Raw genomic sequence first — 20,518 nt, forward strand, 5'->3', positions numbered from 1 at the left:
CGGAGGAGAGCACGGCAACAGGAGTGCAGAGGGCAAAGTGGAGAGATCCCCTCACAGAGGATCGGTGCTCACCAGCACTCACCAGCCTGAGAGGCTTGTCTGCTCACCCACCGGGACAGGCGGGGGCTGGGAGCTGAGGCTCGGGCTTCGGAGGTCAGATCCCAGGGAGAGGACTGGTGTTGGGTACATGAACACAGCCTGAAGGGGGCTAGTGCACCACAGCTAGCTGGGAGGGAGTCCTTGAAAAAGTCTGGAACTGCCTAAGAGGCAAGAGACCATTGTTTCAGGGTGCATGAGGAGAGGGGATTCGGAGCACCGCCTAAACGAGCTCCAGAGATGGGCGCCAGCCGCAGCTATCAGCGCGGACACCAGAGATGGGCATGAGACACTAATGCTGCTGCTGCAGCCACCAGGTAGCCTGTGTGCAAGCACGGGTCACTATCCACACCTCCCCTCCCAGGGGCCTGTGCAGCCCGCCACTGCCAGCATCCTGTGATCAGGGACAACTTCCCCGGGAGAACACATGACATGCCTCAGGCTGGTGCAACATCACGATGGCCTCTGCCGCCACAGGCTCACCCCGCATTCCGTACCCCTCCCTCCCGCCGGCCTGAGTGAGCCAGAGCCCCCGAATCAGCTGCTCCTTTAACCCCGTCCTGTCTGAGTGAAGAACAGACGCCCTCAGGCGACCTACACACAGAGGCGGGGCCAAATCCAAAGCTGAACCCCAGGAGCTGTGCGAACAAATAAGAGAAAGGGAAATCTCTCCCAGCAGCCTGAGAAGCAGCAGATTAAATCTCCCCAGTCAACTTGATGTACCCTGAATCTGTGGAATACCTGAAGAGACAACAAAGCATCCCAAAATTGGGGCAGTGGACTTTGGGAGGAACTATAGACTTGGGGTTTCCTTTCTGCATCTAATTTGTTTCTGGTTTTATGTTTATCTTAATTTAGTATTTAGAGCTCATTAACATTGGTAGATTTGTTTATTGATTTGGTTGCTCTCTTCCTTTTTTTTTTTTCCTTTTTTTCCTGCGTGTGTATGTGTATGCTTCTTTGTGTGATTTTGTCTGTATAGCTTTGCTTTTACCATTTGCCCTAGGGTTCTGTCCATTTTTTTTGGTTTGTTTTTGTTTTGTCATATAGTTTTCAGAACTTATCAATGGTGGATTTGTTTTTTGGCTTGGTTGCTCTCTTCTTTCTTTCTTTCATTTTGTTTTTTCTTTTCTTATTACTTTTTTATTTTTAATAATAATTTTTTAAATTTTAATAACTATTTTATTTTATTTTTTCTATCTTTCTTTTTTTTTTTCTCCCTTTTATTCTGAGCCGTGTGGCTGACAGGGTCTTGATGCTCCAGCTGGGTGTCAGGCCTGAGCCTCTGAAGTGGGAGAGCCAAGTTCAGGACATTGGTCCACCAGAGACCTCCCAGCCCCACGTAATATCAAACAACGAAAGCTCTCTCAGAGATCTCCATCTCAACGCTAAGACCCAGCTCCACTCAACGGCCAGCAAGCTACAGTGCTGGACACCCTATGCCCAAAAACTAGCAAGCCAGGAACACAACCCACCCATTAGCAGAGAGGCTACCTAAAATCATAATAAGGTCAGAGACACCCCAAAACACACCAATGGACTCAGTCCTGCCCACCAGAAAGACAAGATCCAGCCTCATCCACCAGAACACAGGCATCAGTCCCCTCCACCAGGAAGCCTACACATCCCACTGAACCAACCCTAGCCACTGGGGGCAGACATGAAAAACAACGGGAAATACGAACCTGCAGTCTGCGAAAAGGAGACCCCAAACACAGTAAGTTAAGCAAAATGAGAAGACAGACAAATACACAGCAGATGAGGGAGCAAGGTAAAAACCCACCAGACCAAACAAATGAAGAGGAAATAGGCAGTCTACCTGAAAAAGAATGCAGAGTAATGAGAGTAAAGATGATCCAAAATCTTGGAAATAGAATGGAGAAAATACAAGAAACGTTTAACAAGGACCTGGAGGAACTAAAGAGCAAACAAACAATGATGAACAACACAATAAATGAAATTAAAAATTCTCTAGAAGGGATCAATAGCAGAATAACTGAGGCAGAAGAACGGATAAGTGACCTGGAAGGCAAAATAGTGGAAATAAATACCACAGAGCAGAATAAAGAAAAAGAATGAAAAGAATTGAGGACAGTCTCAGAAACCTCTGGGACAACATTAAACGCACCAACATTCAAATTATAGGGGTCCCAGAAGAAGAAGAGAAAAAGAAAGGGACTGAATATATTTGAAGAGACTATAGTTGCAAACTTCCCTAACATGGGAAAGGAAATAGTCACAAGTCCAGGAAGTGCAGAGAGTCCCATACAGGATAAATCCAAGGAGAAACATGCCAAGACACATATTAATCAAACTATCAATAATTAAATACAAAGAAAAAATATTAAAAGCAGCAAAGGAAAAGCAACAAAAAACATACAAGGGAATCCCCATAAGGTTAACAGCTGATCTTTCAGCAGGAACTCTACAAGCCAGAAGGGAGTGACAGGACATATTTAAAGTGATGAAAGGGAAAAACCTACAATGAAGATTACCCAGCAAGGATCTCATTCAGATTCAATGGGGAAATTAAAACCATTACAGACAAGCAAAATCTAAGAGAATTCAGCACTACCAAACCACCTTTACAGTAAATGCTGAAGGAGCTTCTCTAGGCAGTAAACACAAGAGAAGGAAAAGACCCAACAATAACAAACACAAAACAATTAAGAAAATGGTAATAGGAACATAGATATAGATAACTGTACTGAATGTAAATGGATTAAATGCTCCAGCCAAAAGACATAGACTGGCTGAATGGATACAAAAACAAGACCCGTATATATGCTGTCTACAAGAAACCTACTTCAGACCTAGGGGCACATACAGACTGAAAGTGAGGGGATGGAAAAAGCTATTCCATGCAAATGGAAACCGAAAGAAAGCTGGAGTAGCAACTCTCATATCAGACAAAATAGACTTTAAAACATAGACTATTACAGGAGACGAAGAAGGACACTACATAATGATCAAGGGATCGATCCAAGAAGAAGATAAAAAAATTGTAAATATTTATGCACCCCACATAGGAGCACCTCAATGCATAAGGCAAATACTAACAGCCATAAAAGGGGAAATCGACAGTAACACAATAAAAGTAGGAGACTTTAACAACCCACCTTCACCGATGGACAGGTCATCCAAAGTGAAAATAAATAAGGAAACCCAAGCTTTAAATGACACACTAGACCAGATGGACTTAATTGATATATATAGGACATTCCATCCAAAAACAACAGAATACACTTTCTTCTCAAGTGCTCATGGAACATTCTCCAGGATAGATCATATCTTGGGTCACAAATCAACCTTTGGTAAATTTAAGAAAATTGAAATCGTATCAAGTATCTTTTCCGACCACAACACTATGAGACTTGATATCAATTACAGGAAAAAAACTGTAAAACATACAAACCCATGGAGGCTAAACAATATGCTACTAAATAACCAAGAGATCACTGACGAAATCAAAGAGGAAATAAAAAAATACCTAGAAACAAATGACAATGAAAACACGACGACCCAAAACCTATGGGATGCAGCAAAAGCAGTTTTAAGAGGGAAGTTTATAGCAATACAATCCTATCTCAAGAAACAAGAAAAATTTCAAATGAACAACCTAACCTTACACCTAAAGCAATTAGAGAAATAAGAACAAAAAAAACCCAAAGTTAGCAGAATGAAAGAAATCATAAAGATCAGATCAGAAATAAATGAAAAAGAAATGAAGGAAACGATAGCAAAGATCAATAAAACTAAAAGCTGGTTCTTTGAGAAGATAAACAAAATTGATAAACCATTAGCCAGACTCATCAAGAAAAAAAAGGGAGAAGACTCAGGTCAACAGAATAGAAATGAAAAAGGAGAAGTAACAACTGACACTACAGAAATACAAAGGATCATGAGAGATTACTACAAGCAACTATATGCCAATAAAATGGACAACCTGGAAGAAATGGACAAATTCTTAGAAAAGCACAACCTTCTAAGACTGAACCAGGAAGAAACAGAAAACATAAACAGACCAATCACAAGCACTGAAACTGAAACAGTGATTAAAAATCTTCCGAAAAACAAAAGCCCAGGACCAGATGGCTTCACAGGCGAATTCTATAAACATTTACAGAAGAGCCAACACCTATCCTTCTCAAACTCTTCCAAAATATAGCAGAGGGGGGAACACTTCCAAAGTCATTCTACGAGGTCACCATCACCCTGATACCAAAACCAGACAAAGATGTCACAAAAAAAGAAAACTACAGGCCAATATCACTGATGAACATAGATGCAAAAATTCTCAACAAAATACTAGCAAACAGAGTCCAACAGCACACTAAAAGGATCATGCACCATGATCAAGTGGGGTTTATCCCAGGAATGCAAGGATTCTTCAGTATACGCAAATCAATCGAAGTGATAAACCATAGTAACAAATTGAAGGAGAAAAACCATATGATCATCTCAATAGATGCAGAAAAAGCTTTCGACAAAGTTGAACACCCATTTATGATAAAAACTCCAGAAAGTAGGCATAGAGGGAACTTACCTCAACATAATAAAGGCCATATATGGCAAACCCACAGCCAACATCATTCTCAGTGGTGAAAAACTGAAACCATTTCATCTAAGATCAGGAACAATGCAAGGTTGCACAGTCTCACCACTATTATTCATCATAGTTTTGGAAGTTTTAGCCACAGCAGTCAGAGAAGAAAAAGAAATAAAAGGAATCCAAATCAGAAAAGAAGAAGTAAAGCTGTCACTGTTTGCAGATGATATGATACTATACATAGAGAATCCTAAAGATGCTACCAGAAAAGTACTAGAGCTAATCAATGAATTTGGTAAAGTAGCAGGATACAAAATTAATGCACAGAAATCTCTTGCATTCCTATACACTAATGATGAAAAATCTGAAAGTGAAATTAAGAAAACACTCCCATTTACCATTGCAACAAAAAGAATAAAATACCTAGGAATAAACCTACCTAAGGAGACAAAACACCTGTATGCAGAAAACTATAAGACACTTTAAGAAATTAAAGATGTTACAAATAGATAGAGAGATATACCATGTTCTTGGATTGGAAGAATCAACATTGTGAAAATGAGTATACAACCCAAAGCAATCTACAGATTCAATGCAATCCCTATGAAACTACCACTGGCATTTTTCACAGAACTAGAACAAAAAATTTCACAATTTGTATGGAAACACAAAAGACCCCGAATAGCCAAAGCAGCCTTGAGAAAGAAAAATGGAGCTGGAGGAATCAGGTTCCCTGACTTCAGACTATACTACAAAGCTACAGTAATCAAGACAATATGCTACTGGCACAAAAACAGAAATATAGATCAATGGAACAGGATAGAAAGCCCAGAGATAAACCCATGCACATATGGTCACCTTATTTTTGATAAAAGAGGCAAGACTATATAATGGAGAAAAGACAGCCTCTTCAGTAAGTGGTGCTGGGAAAACTGGACAGCTACATGTAAAAGAATGAAAATAGAACACTCCCTAACACCATACACAAAAATAAACTCAAAATGGATTAAAGACCTAAATGTAAGGCCAGACACTATAAAACTCTTAGAGGAAAACATAGGCAGAACACTCTATGACATAAATCACAGCAAGATTCTTTTTGACCCACCTCCTAGAGAAATGGAAGTAAAAACAAAAATAAACAAATGAGACCTAATGAAACGTAAAAGCTTTTGCACAGCAAAGGAAACCATAAACAAGACGAAAAGACAACCCTCAGAATGGGAGAAAATATTTGCAAAAGAAGCAACTGACAAAGAATTAATCTCCAAAATATACAAGCAGCTCATGCAGGTCAATATCAAAAAAAAAAAAATAACCCAATCCAAAAATGGGCAGAAGACCTAAGTAGACATTTCTCCAAAGAAGGTATACAGACTGCCAACACACACATGAAAATATGCTCAACATCACTAATCATTAGAGAAATGCAAATCAAAACTACAATGAGGTATAACCTCACACCAGTCAGAATGGCCATCATCAAAAAATCTACAAACATAAATGCTGGAGAGGGTGTGGAGAAAAGGGAACCCTCTTGCACTGTTGGTGGGAATGTAAATTGATACAGCCACTATGGAAAACAATATGGAGGTTCCTTAAAAAGCTAAAAGTAGAACTGCCATACGACTCAGCAATCCCAATACTGGGCACGTACCCTGAGAAAACCATATTTGAAAAAGAGTCATGTACCACAATGTTCATTGCAGCTCTATTTACAATAGCCAGGACATGGAATCAACCTAAGTGTCCATCAACAGATGAATGGATAAAGAAGATGTGGCACATATATACAATGGAATATTACTCAGCCATAAAAAGAAACGAAGCTGAGTTATTTGTAGTGAGGTGAATGGACCTAGAGACTGTCATACAGAGTGAAGTAAGTCAGAAAGAGAAAAACAAATACTGAATGCTAACACATATATATGGAATCTTAAAAAAAAAATGGTTCTGAAGAACCTAGGGGCATGACAGGAATAAAGACACAGACGTAGAGAATGGACATGAGTGAGGACACGGGGATGGAGAAGGGTAACCTGGGACAAAGTGACAGAGTGGCATGGACATATATACACTACCAAATGTAAAATAGATAGCTAGTGGGAAACAGCCGCATAGTCAGGGAGATCAGCTCGGTGCTTTGTGTCCACCTATAGGAATGGGATAGGGTGGGTGGAAGGGAGATGCAAGAGGGAGGAGATATGGGGATATTTGTATATGTATAGCTGATTCACTTTGTTATACAGCAGAAACTAACACACCACTGTAAAGCAATTATACTCCAATAAAGGTGTTAAAAAAAAAAAAAAGGAATTTACTACACAACTTTTTTACCCACGACCTTTGTTGTACATGTTGTAATAGATTGGTGGCTTATGTATAAATGCTATTAGCATGAGTCTTCTGGGTTTTCTACTCTTTTTTTCCTTTTTTACCTCTTCTTTTTGTATATTAAATAGCTCTTCATTTTTTGACATAAAATTTCTTTGGCCAGACTCTTCCTCCATTTTCTTTCTCTTTTCTGCCTTATAATTTGTTTGTAAACTTTTGTCTTAGAAATAAAAATTATTTGAAAATTACCTGAAATTCTTAGGTTTGATTCTTTAAAAATGCAATTCCTTTTAATATGCTTTTGTGTATACATATTGCTAAACTGCTAGAATCTGATCTCGTTATTTAAATGTTACTTCCCAATTTAAATGAACGTTTCCAAAAACAAAAAAGTTCCCAAATTGCCAGTGTATAGGACAAAAGTGTCCTATGCTGAGATATTAAACTAGGGATATTAGGTTAAAAAAACCACATTACAGGCTAAAATAATGGTAGAAGCTTTAGTGGTAAAACATTTCATGCCTTGATAGAATACATTGAGTGGTGATGTTTCTCAAATGCCTCTTTCTGTTTTGTTTGTTTATTTTTTAACAAAGAGAAGTGAAACTACTAAGAACATAATTTTCACTTATCTACCCTAGAGTATTATTTAATGTGAATCTCTTATAATCCTCTGTTCAAAATATTTTTTGTGGAATAACATTTTTATTATAAATGTAAGTTACGTAATAGATCTAAACTTGAACAATAAAAATATTAAAGGATATCACTGGAAAAAGCAAAAGGTAGAATATAATGATGGCTGTTTTGGTGATTGAACCAACTTCTGGCATAACTTAATTTAATGCCTGAATAAGGAGAGGTGAGTACTTACTATGCTAAGTTTCCTCTACATGCAAAGATATAAACTCATAGGTCTGGATATGAGAAAAAGCCAAACAGTACTTAAAAAGAAAAAAACAAAAAAAACAGCTTTACTGAAATATATTTCATACACCCTACAATTAACTTGTCTAAAGTTAAAGTGTATGATTCAGTGGTTTTTAGTATTCTCACAGAGTTATGCAACTCTCACCACAGTCAGTTTTAGAACATTTTCCTCACCCCAAAAAGAATCCCTATATCCAACAGTAGTTACTTCCCATCTCCCTCTCTCCATAGCCTCCAGCAATCACTAATCTACTTTCTGTCTCTATGGATTTGCCTATTCTGGACATTTCATATAAATGGAATCATACAATATATGGTCTTTTGTGACTGGCTTCTTTCATTTCTAAGCATGTTTTCAATATTGGTTCATTCTGTAGAATGTATTGGCATTTGCCTGATGACTAATGATGTTGAGCATCTTCTCATGGCTTATAAGCCACTTAGAGTCAAGTCTCCAAGCAGGAAAGTGGTGGAGCTAGGACTTAAAGCCAGGATTTACACCCAGGTTACTCTGAGTGAAGTGGACCAAATGCGCAATTTTGAGAGACTGTGTACAAAACAGGGAGCAGATTGTTGGCATGTGGGTGACATGAAATGAGGTAAAAATCAGTCTAGTCATGCCAGATCTTTCTTTTGTCCAAGAAGCCAGATATCTAGATTTTTATCTCATACCTCTTGTTTTTAAATGTTGACAACTGCAACTAGTTCAGTTAAAAGCAACTAAAACAAAAATGATTCTATTTGTGCAAAGGGCTGGATCTAGAACCTGACTTTACATTGTACCAAAAATCTAACAGAAATAGTTAAAATATGTTTCTTCCTTTAATAAAGCTACAGTCAAATGTAATTCACAGTGATGTATAAATGTAAAAAACAAACAAACAACAAATTAATAAAAAGAATAATAATCCAACTTAAAAAAAAGAAAACAAAACAGGGTTTAAAAGACTTACTGGCCATTTGTGTATCTTCTTTGGAGAAATATCTGTTCAGATCCTTTTCCCATTTTTAATTTGGATTATTTTTCTTTTTATTGTTGAGTTATGCAAATTCTATATATATTCTGGATCCAAGTCCCAAATCTTAGGATTTGCAAAGATTTTCTCTCATTCTGTAGGTTGTTTTTCCTGGTGGTATCCCTTGAAACATGTTTGTGTGTATTATAACGTATAATGTATACAATGTATATTGTTATACGTCATGAAATTCTTGAGATAAAAATCATTGCTAATATTAAAAAAAATTTTATGGCCATACTTTCAAATATGTCATTTATATCCGAAATTTCTTTTTTAAATAATTTAAACATGTAAGTTACAAGTACATTTCATCTAAAAATATAGAAATATACAGGCAGTTCTTTTATGTTCTTTTATGTAACAGAAATAAAAATTAATATTTAGTTTGAAAATACTGTTATATTTTAACAGATATTTTAGCATTCCCATTAAAATTGAAAATGAAAATACAGGTACTAGTAAATAACTTAAGATGTGTTTAAGTGTTTAAAAAAATTCTTAATGTGCCAACAACTATTGGAATTATTCAGTTTCCTTTAAAATTATATAGAGCATTGGGGAAGAATTCAGAATCTAAAAATTGAACTACTTAATTTGAAATTGTCATGGGGATGTTGAATAGAGGAATTTTCAAAGTTATTTAACCTAGATTTTTTAACTCAGTTAAAGTTCACATAAAATAACATTGAGTAGAATAATAAATTACAGAATGTAATATCAATATTTTGGGGTTTTTAATTACCATTAAATAGTAAGTAACAGTAATTTAGAAAGGGTAAAAAACTGAGTGTTTAAACAAAGATCTGTACCATTATCTTTAATTCAGTTATGTTTACAAACATATTGTGCTGACTTACCGTGTTATATAACACTAAGTAATATCAGATGTCATTGTTGGCAACTGGAGGGGGCTTTGTCACATTGGTCTGTTAACAAATGAAAGAAATGAGAGGAGCTAAAGATAGAAAAATGCTTATTACTTTACATGTTCTTTATATCCTTTACTAAGACAGTTTTGGCAGATCAAACACTAGGTTTCATGCTTACGGTTAATAAGTGGGGTAGGAGGGTGGCAAAAATTGATCCACTTTGATTGCAGAAAACAGAGGCCACTTCTGATAAGAGCCAGAGGAACAGCGTGTGGTATTGGGGCAGAGAGATTAGCCTCAAAGGCAGACAGATCTGCGTTTTCTGTTCTGGCACTACTGCTTATTTACCATTTTACCTTGGGCCAGTTATATAATATTTTCTATTTTCTTATATTTAAAAATGGGATAATAATTCCTATCCCATTAAATTGTTATAAAGCTTAAGTAAAAATTAGTGAAAGCATCTAGCACTATAGTTTATACTCACTAAGTATCTCTCATACTACTCTTTAGTGATAGTGGGAAAAAAACCTTTTTCCTTCTCTGAATTTTATTTTGGTGTTTTTAAGTGTGTTACAAGTCAGGTAGAAGTGGAATTGCTGGGAATGCAGTCATGTTGTGGCTATTGAATAGCCAGCCTCACTGCTCCACTTATTTCATAGACCCAAACATTCACGTTGAGTGAATTTTATTTGTAAGGATGAAAGAGATACTATTTTAGGGAGAAAAATAATTTAAGAATTGTTATGATTATTTAGTACTGACCTGTCTATGGTATAAGGCATTTGTACTAAAAGCCATATTAAATATGTAAAAAAATCACCTAATTTTTTAATATCAAGAAATCACTCTAAGAGTTAAAAATCTAGTATTTTGGTAAATTTTTTATTTTAACATGCTGCACAGTCCAAAAGAAACTGAGCAAATGAAGTTATTTTAAATCCTCATATGTATGATGGGGCTGTGTTAATAACTTATTGGAGAAACTAATGGACAAGATAGCCTCAGTCTTTAAGAACTTGTAGTTAATTGGAGATCCTTATAGAACAAGATAAAAGATAAGTGAAATAGACAACAGTACAGATTGCCCAGTACTTGAAAACTTAATTTTCTTTACAATAAGTTTGTTTTAACTTTATAGTCCATGTATCATACTTATAGTCTCTAAATCATAGAAGGCAATAGTGCATTTAGCCCAGAATGCCACTGATAACTAAGTAATTCCTTTAGTGTTATTGGTATAAGCTAAATAAAAGTAATAAAGGGAGATGGAAAAAAGATTATAGAAAAAAAAGAGGAAAATGTAGGTTGGTGGGGGCTGGGGATGGCAAGGAGAGAAAAGGAAAAGGTGCATTTGATGGGAAATGTAGCATATGCTTCAGGTGTCATTAGAGCCTGAGAAATCAGAGGTTGCATTAAGATCCATCTAATTGGGAAAATAAAGCACAAAATGATGTGACATATAGTGATAGAACATTTAAAATATGGTTCCTGATTCATAAGCCACTAACAGTCACGACCTTCTGACTTTTAAACAAATATGGTATATGAATTTGTCCTTATGTTAAATCATCTTAGTAAAATAAAACAATACATTTTGGATTTTTGTTTTAGTGTCTTTGCAAGATATAACCATGAGAAAAGCTTTCCGAAGTTCTACAGTTCAAGATCAGCAGCTTTTCGACCGCAGGACTTTGCCTGTTCCATTGCAGGAGACGTACGATGTTTGTGAACAGCCTCCACCTCTCAATATACTCACTCCTTACAGGTCAGTACACTAATAAGTAAGAAGGCCGGTTATTTATTTCAGACTTCAAGTTCAGATATGTAGCAGTCTACCTTTAAATGCTAAATCCCCAAACATTTTTTATTTCACTGGTCTCTTGACCAATGCAGAGAACCCTCCTTATCCACCACCTTTAGAAAACCTTTGCTTTATTCACTAGGTGAGTTCCCAAGGTTTGGGCATACAAAAAACAAGACTTACTCAAAGGAGTTGTTTTGACAAGTGTTTTTAAGAAAAGCCAATGGCAAACATGAATATGAAGAGACAAGGAGTTGTTATTGTCTTTTTAATTTAACTTCTAATTAGATGAAAAAGAAAAAATAAAGAGTTCAAAATCCCACCACATTAATAAAATAAATATTGTTTTTTTCTGGTTCTTGTCTACTCTTGATCTTTGCATTAAATTTCTGTGTAATGAATATGTAGTATCTGTTTTTAAGTTTCTTTTACCATTTAGAGAAATCTGGACTTATTCAGCCTTTCTTTGGAGTCTTTCACATGAATTGTTAAATGGGTGATTTGAGGCACAACACGTGTCCTGAATAAAATGGTATTTGGATAGTTATTTGAAACTATTTGTCAGTATGAAAGGCATTGGATATAACTATTACTATTAGAATGACTATTTGGTGATATTTTTTGGATTTGGTAAGATGATAAGTAAATTAGAGTATTGGCAGAAACCCTGTATAGTTTCTCTGTTCTGTTGTCCTTTCAGGCTTTTATCTTTGCCAGAATCATTTGGAATTACTGGAATTTCCCACAGGACTTATAGAAAACTTAGCATTCAGTAGAAGTTAGGGATGAAAATTGTCCAGTTGTACCTTTAAATTATGAATACCAACTCTGAAAAACTTCTGGTTTTCCATTTTCCTTAGTTTCCTGTCTGATTTGTGAGAAATGTTCTATTGGTGCATGTTCTTTTATTTTGCCAATATTTTTACACATGCTATATTTTGTTAATGTAAGAGGAAACAATTTTAGTAAAATTACTTCTATTCCTATTGCCTCTCTAAGTCTTACTAATGTATATTTTAATTGATATTTTATACTTCAGAGATGATGGTAAAGAAGGTTTGAAGTTTTATACCAATCCTTCATATTTCTTTGATCTATGGAAAGAAAAAATGTTACAAGATACAGAGGATAAGAGGAAGGAAAAGAGGAAGCAGAAGGTATTACAAGAAATTCAAAAAATTGAAGTTAGTTTTCATGTATTTGTGATTTGTTGCATATGTGGAACTTTATTAATTCTGTACTTTGACAGTTGTATTTGGTTCATATGGTCAAATACTGAAGTCTTTATAACCACACAGAAAGATCACAGTCTAATGCGGAGCAAATGAACAATTAGGTTATTATAATATCGTGTGATAAGTGCCCCCCTAACAGAGAGGTATGCATGGAGGGTTTGAGTGGCACAAAATAGCACCTGCTTTAGGGAGGACGGGGCTGATAAACACTTCAACAAAGCTTATAATGAATCTTGAAGAACAAATAAGAATTAAGTGGACCAGGGAAGAGAAAGGCATTCTGCTAAAGCAGAGCAAAGGAATATTGTACAAATATTGGTAAAGTAGATTAAGTTAATATTTTCTTACCACAGAGCATATCCTAAATGGAAAGCTTATAACAGTCTCACTAAATTCCTGTTACCTGTCTGCTGTATTATCATTTTCTGCTTTCTAATAAAATTCACTTGGATCTGTTTTATTCCATGTTAATGATAACTAGAAATATAGAAGGAGGAAGCAAAGTTGGATTTAGGCAGAATTATGAAGGTGGCAAAGTTTGTCTTTATCATCCCTCTGTTTCTCCTATAGCTATCTCTGCTCTCCCCGCTCTTCCCCAAAATGCCTACATGTTATTATTTTCTGCACTAGACAGTGTACCAGTGTTCTAGCCAGAGTTTGCAGACTGGTGACTGGTAGCCCAGACTATGCTTGCAAGCAGTTTTGTTTGACAAACACAGTGGTTTTTAAATTTTTTTTTTTTTTTTTTTTTTTAGAGGAGGAAATGAGGAGTCTTTTTTTTTTTTAATTGATTGATTGATTGATTGATTGCTATGTTGGGTCTTCGTTTCTGTGCGAGGGCTTTCTCTAGTTGCGGCAAGTGGGAGCCACTCTTCATCGTGGTGCGCGGGCCTCTCACTATCGCGGCCTCTCTTGTTGCGGAGCACAGGCTCCAGACGCGCAGGCTCAGTAGTTGTGGCTCACGGGCCTAGTTGCTCCGTGGCATGTGGGATCTTCCCAGACCAGGGCTCGAACCCGTGTTCCCTGCATTAGCAGGCAGATTCTCAACCACTGCGCCACCAGGGAAGCCCCGATTTTTAAATTTTTGAACTGGAATGCCTTAGATGGACATACTCGTCTAGTTCAGTGCAGGCCTCATCTTATATCTGACTCTTTTTATTCACATATGTTACCTGCTTGGCCCATTTGGTTTCTTTCTATACTTTTTCTCCCACAGTTGGAATCACTTTTTGTTTTATTTTTCAAATACCCTATTTTCTGTTGAGTGACAGTTATTATGGTTTAATTGGGTAATTGGATTTTTTTCTAATGTATTGGCTAGCTAATTAGTCGTTTCTCAGATAACAGAACCTTAGTAAATTTTCAGGTTTTGGCTAGAGGTAGGCAGTGCCATTAATTGTAGAAATTTCACTCATTATAGCAAAAACTAATAATGTGGGAGCAGAGTTGATTAATCTTTTTTCATCTGGAAGGACTTTCTGACCTCAAGTTTTATTACGTAGACATACTATTTTTATCTGATACATCAATTTCATTTAAAGGTTAAAAAAGCATTCGAAAGTGGGATTAAAAGCAAACTAGCTAAGATTTAACTCTGAATGCACAAATGAACTGTATCTGTGTTACTTTTACTATATTATGATGACATTGTCTTTTTCAATACTGATGTTAGAATTCTATTTTCATTGTTATAACCTCTTTTTAAAAACATAGTACTTCAACATTTGGCTTTGTTTCAATACATCTGTTATAGCAGAAAAATCTAGATCGTCCTCATGAACCAGAAAAAGTGCCAAGAGCACCCCATGACAGGCGGAGAGAATGGCAGAAGCTGGCCCAAGGTCCAGAGCTGGCTGAAGATGATGCTAATCTCTTACATAAGCATATTGAAGTTGCTAATGGACCGGCCTCTCATTTTGAAACAAGGTTTCTTTTCTTTTGTTTGTTTTTTTAAACAAAATTAATGGTAAAACACTGGCTTTATTTCTAATACCTATATGTCTAAGTCTTAGGTCCTGAACTGTTGAATTGACAGACCCTGTTCTATAAGTATTGAGTTGATTTTGAAACCCTGACCATTGTGAGCCTACTGAAGTCTGATCTTGGGCAGGTCATTTTTGTACCCGGACTTCAGTTTTCTCATCTGTAGAAAGAAGTGGTTGGAGTAGATGATCTTCGGTGTTGTTTTAACTTTCATATGAAGTCTCAGCTCCCTCTCAGTAGTTCAGGCAGAGCCTTAGAATTTCATAATAGAGTAATGGGGTCTGGATTTTTTTTTTGAAGTATTATTGGTTCACTGCATATAAAATAGGAATTGGAAGGGGGTAATATTTTGTTCCTTTTTCTTACCCCTGACTTCCTTTCTATGCCACATCTTCCACCTCAGATATATCAGGACTTTCAAAACAAAATTACTCATCCCCTGTTGCAGAAATATGCAATAGGTCCTTTTCCTTTCTCAGTGGCCAGGGGCCCTATCTAACTAATGCAACCCTAACAAACATTATACTAGCATCTCTCTGTGAAGAAATTTGTGTACAGTTGATTATAGTTATTATTATATGTTTTATAGTTATTGATTTTTGAATGGAAAAGAACTTAAGACTTTCTTTCAAATAATAAGTATAAATTATTTTGGCCTATTTTAGGAGTAATATACATATAAGGTACTATCTATATGCAGTACTGAAAGAAAGAGACTGGAAGGACTGATTTTTTTAAAAATTAATAATCTGTAGACAGACATTTATTTCTAATCACTGTTAAGTGATTGAGGTATTGAGCTGACCCAGTTGTGTAAATATAATAATTTCTAACTTGCTTTGTACACATCTTTTAAATCCAGCTTTGTCTCCAGCATGCACTACAGTCAGTAAATATTTATAAGTCTTCACATTCTCAAAGTATCTAAAATTTTGCTTAAATCTGACTTAAGTCACATGTTATTATGTTACTCAGCTATTTTCTGAGTACCTTAGCACCTTTGAAAACAGCAAAAAAACAAAAACATTGTAGTTAGCCATCTCTGTGCTACTAGTATCAGGGAGACCTATCTCCCTTGGGCACCAGACACTTGGAAGTCATTTAGGTTCAAAAGAACAGCAGGATATTCTGGTGGTAGAAAATTCCAGTTTTCATATTCTAGCTTGTTGTCATTGGCATCTTATTGTAAAGAAAAAAATTAAATAGAGGCAGATAGCTTTGAACACAATTGGCTAAAAGTTATTTTCTTTTCTTGTTTATCAGATTATGAAAGTAATACTTTTCACCCTTGTGAATAGAATTAGTATTATATTATAAAATAATAAAATAACTGAAGGTCATCATAATAACCTGAATCAGCAAGGAAAGGTTGCATTGTGAGCAGCATTCTGTGTTTTAAAAGCAGGATGAATGTAATAAATTTCTGAAAGAAGTTTCTTAAAGTAGTTAAAATATTGGCATTCAAAGGATAAACCTTAAATATCTCAGGTAGAACATTTTACTTCACCAATTATTCAAGAAAAATACACTGATACTGTATATATTTTTTTAGACCGCAGACATACGTGGATCATATGGATGGATCTTACTCGCTTTCTGCCTTGCCGTTTAGTCAGATGAGTGAGCTTCTGACGAGAGCTGAGGAAAGGGTCTTAGTCAGACCACATGAACCACCTCCACCTCCGCCAGTGCATGGAGCAGGAGATGCAAAACCCATACCCACCTGTATCAGGTATGTCAGAACAAGCACATGATGTTTCATCTCAGATGTTGGTAACCTTTTTCTTTAAAGGCCCATATAATAAATGTTTTCAGCTTTAGGACATATGGCTTCTGTCACAACTACTCAACTCTGCCATTGTTGAATGAAAGCAACCATGGACTATACATAAACAAATGAATATGTTTGTGTTTCAACAAAACTTTATTTACAAAAACAGGGATCGGGTCAGATTTGGCCCATAATTTGCCAGCCTCTGATAAGAGCTGACACCGTCTCTTGGGAAATTTTGGCTAATGATAATTTAAAGATTAAAGTGTGTTTCATTTTATTATAGCTTTGTTATCAAGCACATGATCTGCAATATATTAATAAAAATTAAGAATATTTGGTATGTGGTTAGGGACAAAGAAGTGGGAACCAAAGACTTGATTATAAATGTTAATTTGATATTGGGGGAAATACTCTTAAGAATTTGAGAGAGAATAGACAATTGCTCATTATAATCTTTTAGTAAAGCTTTTTGAAGTTTCATTTTGTCCACTGTTATCCACATTATAAATTTTTTTAATAGAGAAATAGAGATCAGCTTTACAATTTTCAGTTAAAAAGATCAATCTTATATCACTGACTCATTTGATGTTCCATCCTCAGCAAGGAAGAGGACCATAAATTTCCTTTTGTGGTTTGTAATTAGTTGTCATTGATTTAACTGAAATGACATATAATGAGTCTTAATAGCTTCAATACAAATACAGTATTGTTTTGGCCACAGGTATAGCAATACAAGTGTTGTAATATGATAAATGTTGAGTCATTATGAAGACTCATATCACAGTGTAAAATTGAGCATTTTATATATCAAAGGAAGCATAAAATGCTCGAGTGGATATGAAAGTTGCATGAGAGGATGAGATCATTTAGAATATTATAAATCAAAGCACCACGTATTGATTTTCTTGTTAGTGTACTTTTTGTTCTCATTTCATTCTAAATATTGCTGAAGAATTTTTAATTTTTGTAGGAACATGTTAATGCCTCTACCTTGATATAATTACTGGTAACCATTTATGTTTTGTGTGGTTAGTTTTTTCTCTTTAAATAACTTGCTAGGATCTCTTTATCATTTCAGTTCTGCTACAGGTTTGATAGAAAATCGTCCTCAGTCACCAGCTACAGGGAGGACACCTGTGTTTGTGAGCGCCACCCCCCCACCTCCTCCACCACCTCTTCCATCTGCCTTGTCAACTTCTTCATTAAGAGCTTCAATGACTTCGACTCCCCCCCCACCAGTACCTCCCCCACCTCCACCTCCAACCACTGCTTTGCAAGCTCCAGCAGTACCACCGCCTCCAGCTCCTCTTCAGATTGCCCCTGGAGTTCTTCACCCAGCTCCTCCTCCAATTGCACCTCCTCTAGTACAGCCCTCTCCACCGGTAGCTAGAGCTGCCCCAGTATGCGAGACTGTACCAGTTCACCCACTCCCACAAGGAGAAGTCCAGGGGCTGCCTCCGCCCCCACCACCGCCTCCTCTGCCTCCACCTGGCATTCGACCATCATCACCTGTCTCAGTTGCAGCTCTTGCTCATCCTCCCTCTGGGCTACATCCAACTCCATCTACTGCCCCAGGTCCCCATGTTCCATTAATGCCTCCATCTCCTCCATCACAAGTTATACCTGCTTCTGAGCCAAAGCGTCACCCATCAACCCTACCTGTAATCAGTGATGCCAGAAGTGTACTTCTGGAAGCAATACGAAAAGGTAATTTTCTCAAGAGCCGTTAAAAACATTGCAATGGTAGCATTAGAACCTTTCTAAATATTTGAGACAATAATGTTTTCTTCATTTATAAAAGTTTAGGTGCTCATGTTTTTGTACAAGTGGTCTTTAGAAAGTAAAGCTATGTTCAATTTATATTTTAAGTCTTTTTCAAGAAAATATGTCACATTAATCATTTTATTTTCATACTTAGTAGGTATTCTTAAAATGTTTATTGAATGAATGAGAAATTAAAAGCATCAGACTTAAATGTTATAGAAAATTTAGTTAAAACCCTTTGTAAATATTATATTCAATATATATATTAACTCCTTTTAAAATGGTATTTTCCTCAGTGTTAAGGCTGTCCATTTGGTATGTAAGTGACACTTGCTTTACCAATACCTATAAAGGATTAAGATTCCTACCTTAGTAACAAAGGAACGACCTGTCACATTCATTTATTTATTCAACCAACATTTCCTACTATATGCCAGGCACTAACAGTATAGAATGAATAATAGTGCCTTTCCCTCAAGTACTGGGGAGAACAAAGCCACAGAAAATATGCTCAACGATGTTTAATTTATTTGACGGTAGAGGTAACAAAAGAAATGTATCACCTGGTTAACTTTAGGAGGTGGTGAGTAGGGAAGCACAATAGACCATAATGGCTAAATAAACTATAGACATCCACTGGGGTATGTGGTAAGTTTCATCAAATCTTCAAATTCTTTTTAATAGAACTAGCTTTTTATTTTCCTGTTAGTATTTCTCATGTGTATTTGAATTTATTAGATTAATAATATCTAATAATATCTAGTATTTTGTATTTTGGTTTACAATGAATGGTTTGGATTTACTATATCAGGTATTCAGCTACGAAAAGTCGAAGAGCAGCGTGAACAGGAAGCTAAACACGAACGCATTGAAAATGATGTTGCCACCATCCTGTCCCGCCGTATTGCTGTGGAATACAGTGATTCAGAAGATGATTCAGAATTTGATGAAGTAGATTGGTTGGAGTAAGAAAAAATGCATTGATAAATATTACAAAACTGAATGCAAATGTCCTTTGTGGTGCTTGTTCTTTGAAAATGTTTGGTCATTCCAGTGTTTTGCTTTCTTTTCCTTGAGGTAAATAACCCTTTTCCTCCATAATTTTTGATTTCTAAGAAAAATATTAGCATACATTTCAAACTAAATGTTTTACAGTGGCTTATCTTTTTTTATTTTTCCCTGAAAAGGCATCATTTGGTCAAATAAACCACTAAGTATTAAGCATGGACAGCTGTTGTTAGAGTAGCTGATTCAGTTTTTTGATATATCTTAATTGTGCACTTTGTGAATTTTAATTTAAAGAGCAACTGAGATTAAAAATCTTGAGGGCAGCTGTATCTGTTAATGAGCCTTATTCCATTTCCTGACGTTTTAAAAGAAGAAACACTGCCTTTATATGAATACACTCAGAAAGTACATTTAGCTTGTAGTATTGAATTCTCTTAAAGGAATGCTTGAATTTTTAATTATTGTTTTATTGTTTTAAAATACTTGCCTTATTTGAATGTTTAGCAGTATCCCCTTCCTACTTATATATTGTGTGGTACAATTTTGCTTGCCTATAAGAGTTTAAAAATTTTCCATGTGAAATACTCTGACATAAACCATGTAACTTACATAACTGTTAAGAATAACAGTCTGATTTAATAAATGGTTCATTTTAAAGGTTCATGGGTGTTACCTCTTTGAATAAAACTTTCTGATAGTTTATCAAATAATATAAAGTAGGCTCTAAATAGTCAATGAAAAATTTTAAAACTACTTAAGCTGTGTAATTTCCTCTTAATTGTACAGACTCATATTGTCTAGTGTATAAGGTAGCTTTTATGTCATTTTTTTCCTAAAGTCAAAAAATCAGTATTTTTCAACTCCTTATGCTCTTAAATTAAAATCTCAACTTGCTCTCTAATTTCAGCACATCTTGACTTCAGTTTAACAGCATTCTTGAAATTATGTTTTGCAATGATAAAATTAGTTGTTAATGTTTACACAGTCCAGATTCAGGCATGGATGAGAAGCAGCATCAATATCAGATTATTTAGTATGAAGAAAAGACTAAATGGGGCTTTGGTAGTTTGACTATAAAAGTGACTGTAATCTTCATCCTTCCTTCTATCCCATCAATAGAGGGATCCCTCTATCCCAGCTACTCCCATCAAAA

General features: G+C 35.8%; 1 protein-coding gene across 9 annotated transcripts in view; it reads left to right on the forward strand.

Moving 5' to 3' along the window:
- The window catches only part of WASF1 (WASP family member 1), an 84,305-nt gene extending 64,279 nt beyond the window's left edge, over positions 1 to 20,026 (forward strand). For all 9 annotated transcript variants that reach the window (XM_082404784.1, XM_082404783.1, XM_082404781.1 and 6 more), the window contains 6 exons: positions 11,412 to 11,565; positions 12,641 to 12,758; positions 14,590 to 14,762; positions 16,372 to 16,551; positions 17,672 to 18,300; positions 19,169 to 20,026. In XM_082404784.1, coding sequence (XP_082260910.1) covers positions 11,412 to 11,565; positions 12,641 to 12,758; positions 14,590 to 14,762; positions 16,372 to 16,551; positions 17,672 to 18,300; positions 19,169 to 19,326 — 1,412 coding nt within the window. In that variant the 3' untranslated portion in view covers positions 19,327 to 20,026. The remainder of the gene's footprint in view (positions 1 to 11,411; positions 11,566 to 12,640; positions 12,759 to 14,589; positions 14,763 to 16,371; positions 16,552 to 17,671; positions 18,301 to 19,168) is intronic.
- Positions 20,027 to 20,518: the final 492 nt, after the last annotated feature.

Source organism: Balaenoptera borealis (genome assembly GCF_965194805.1).
Source record: "Balaenoptera borealis genome assembly, chromosome: 9".
NCBI lineage: Eukaryota > Metazoa > Chordata > Mammalia > Artiodactyla > Balaenopteridae > Balaenoptera > Balaenoptera borealis.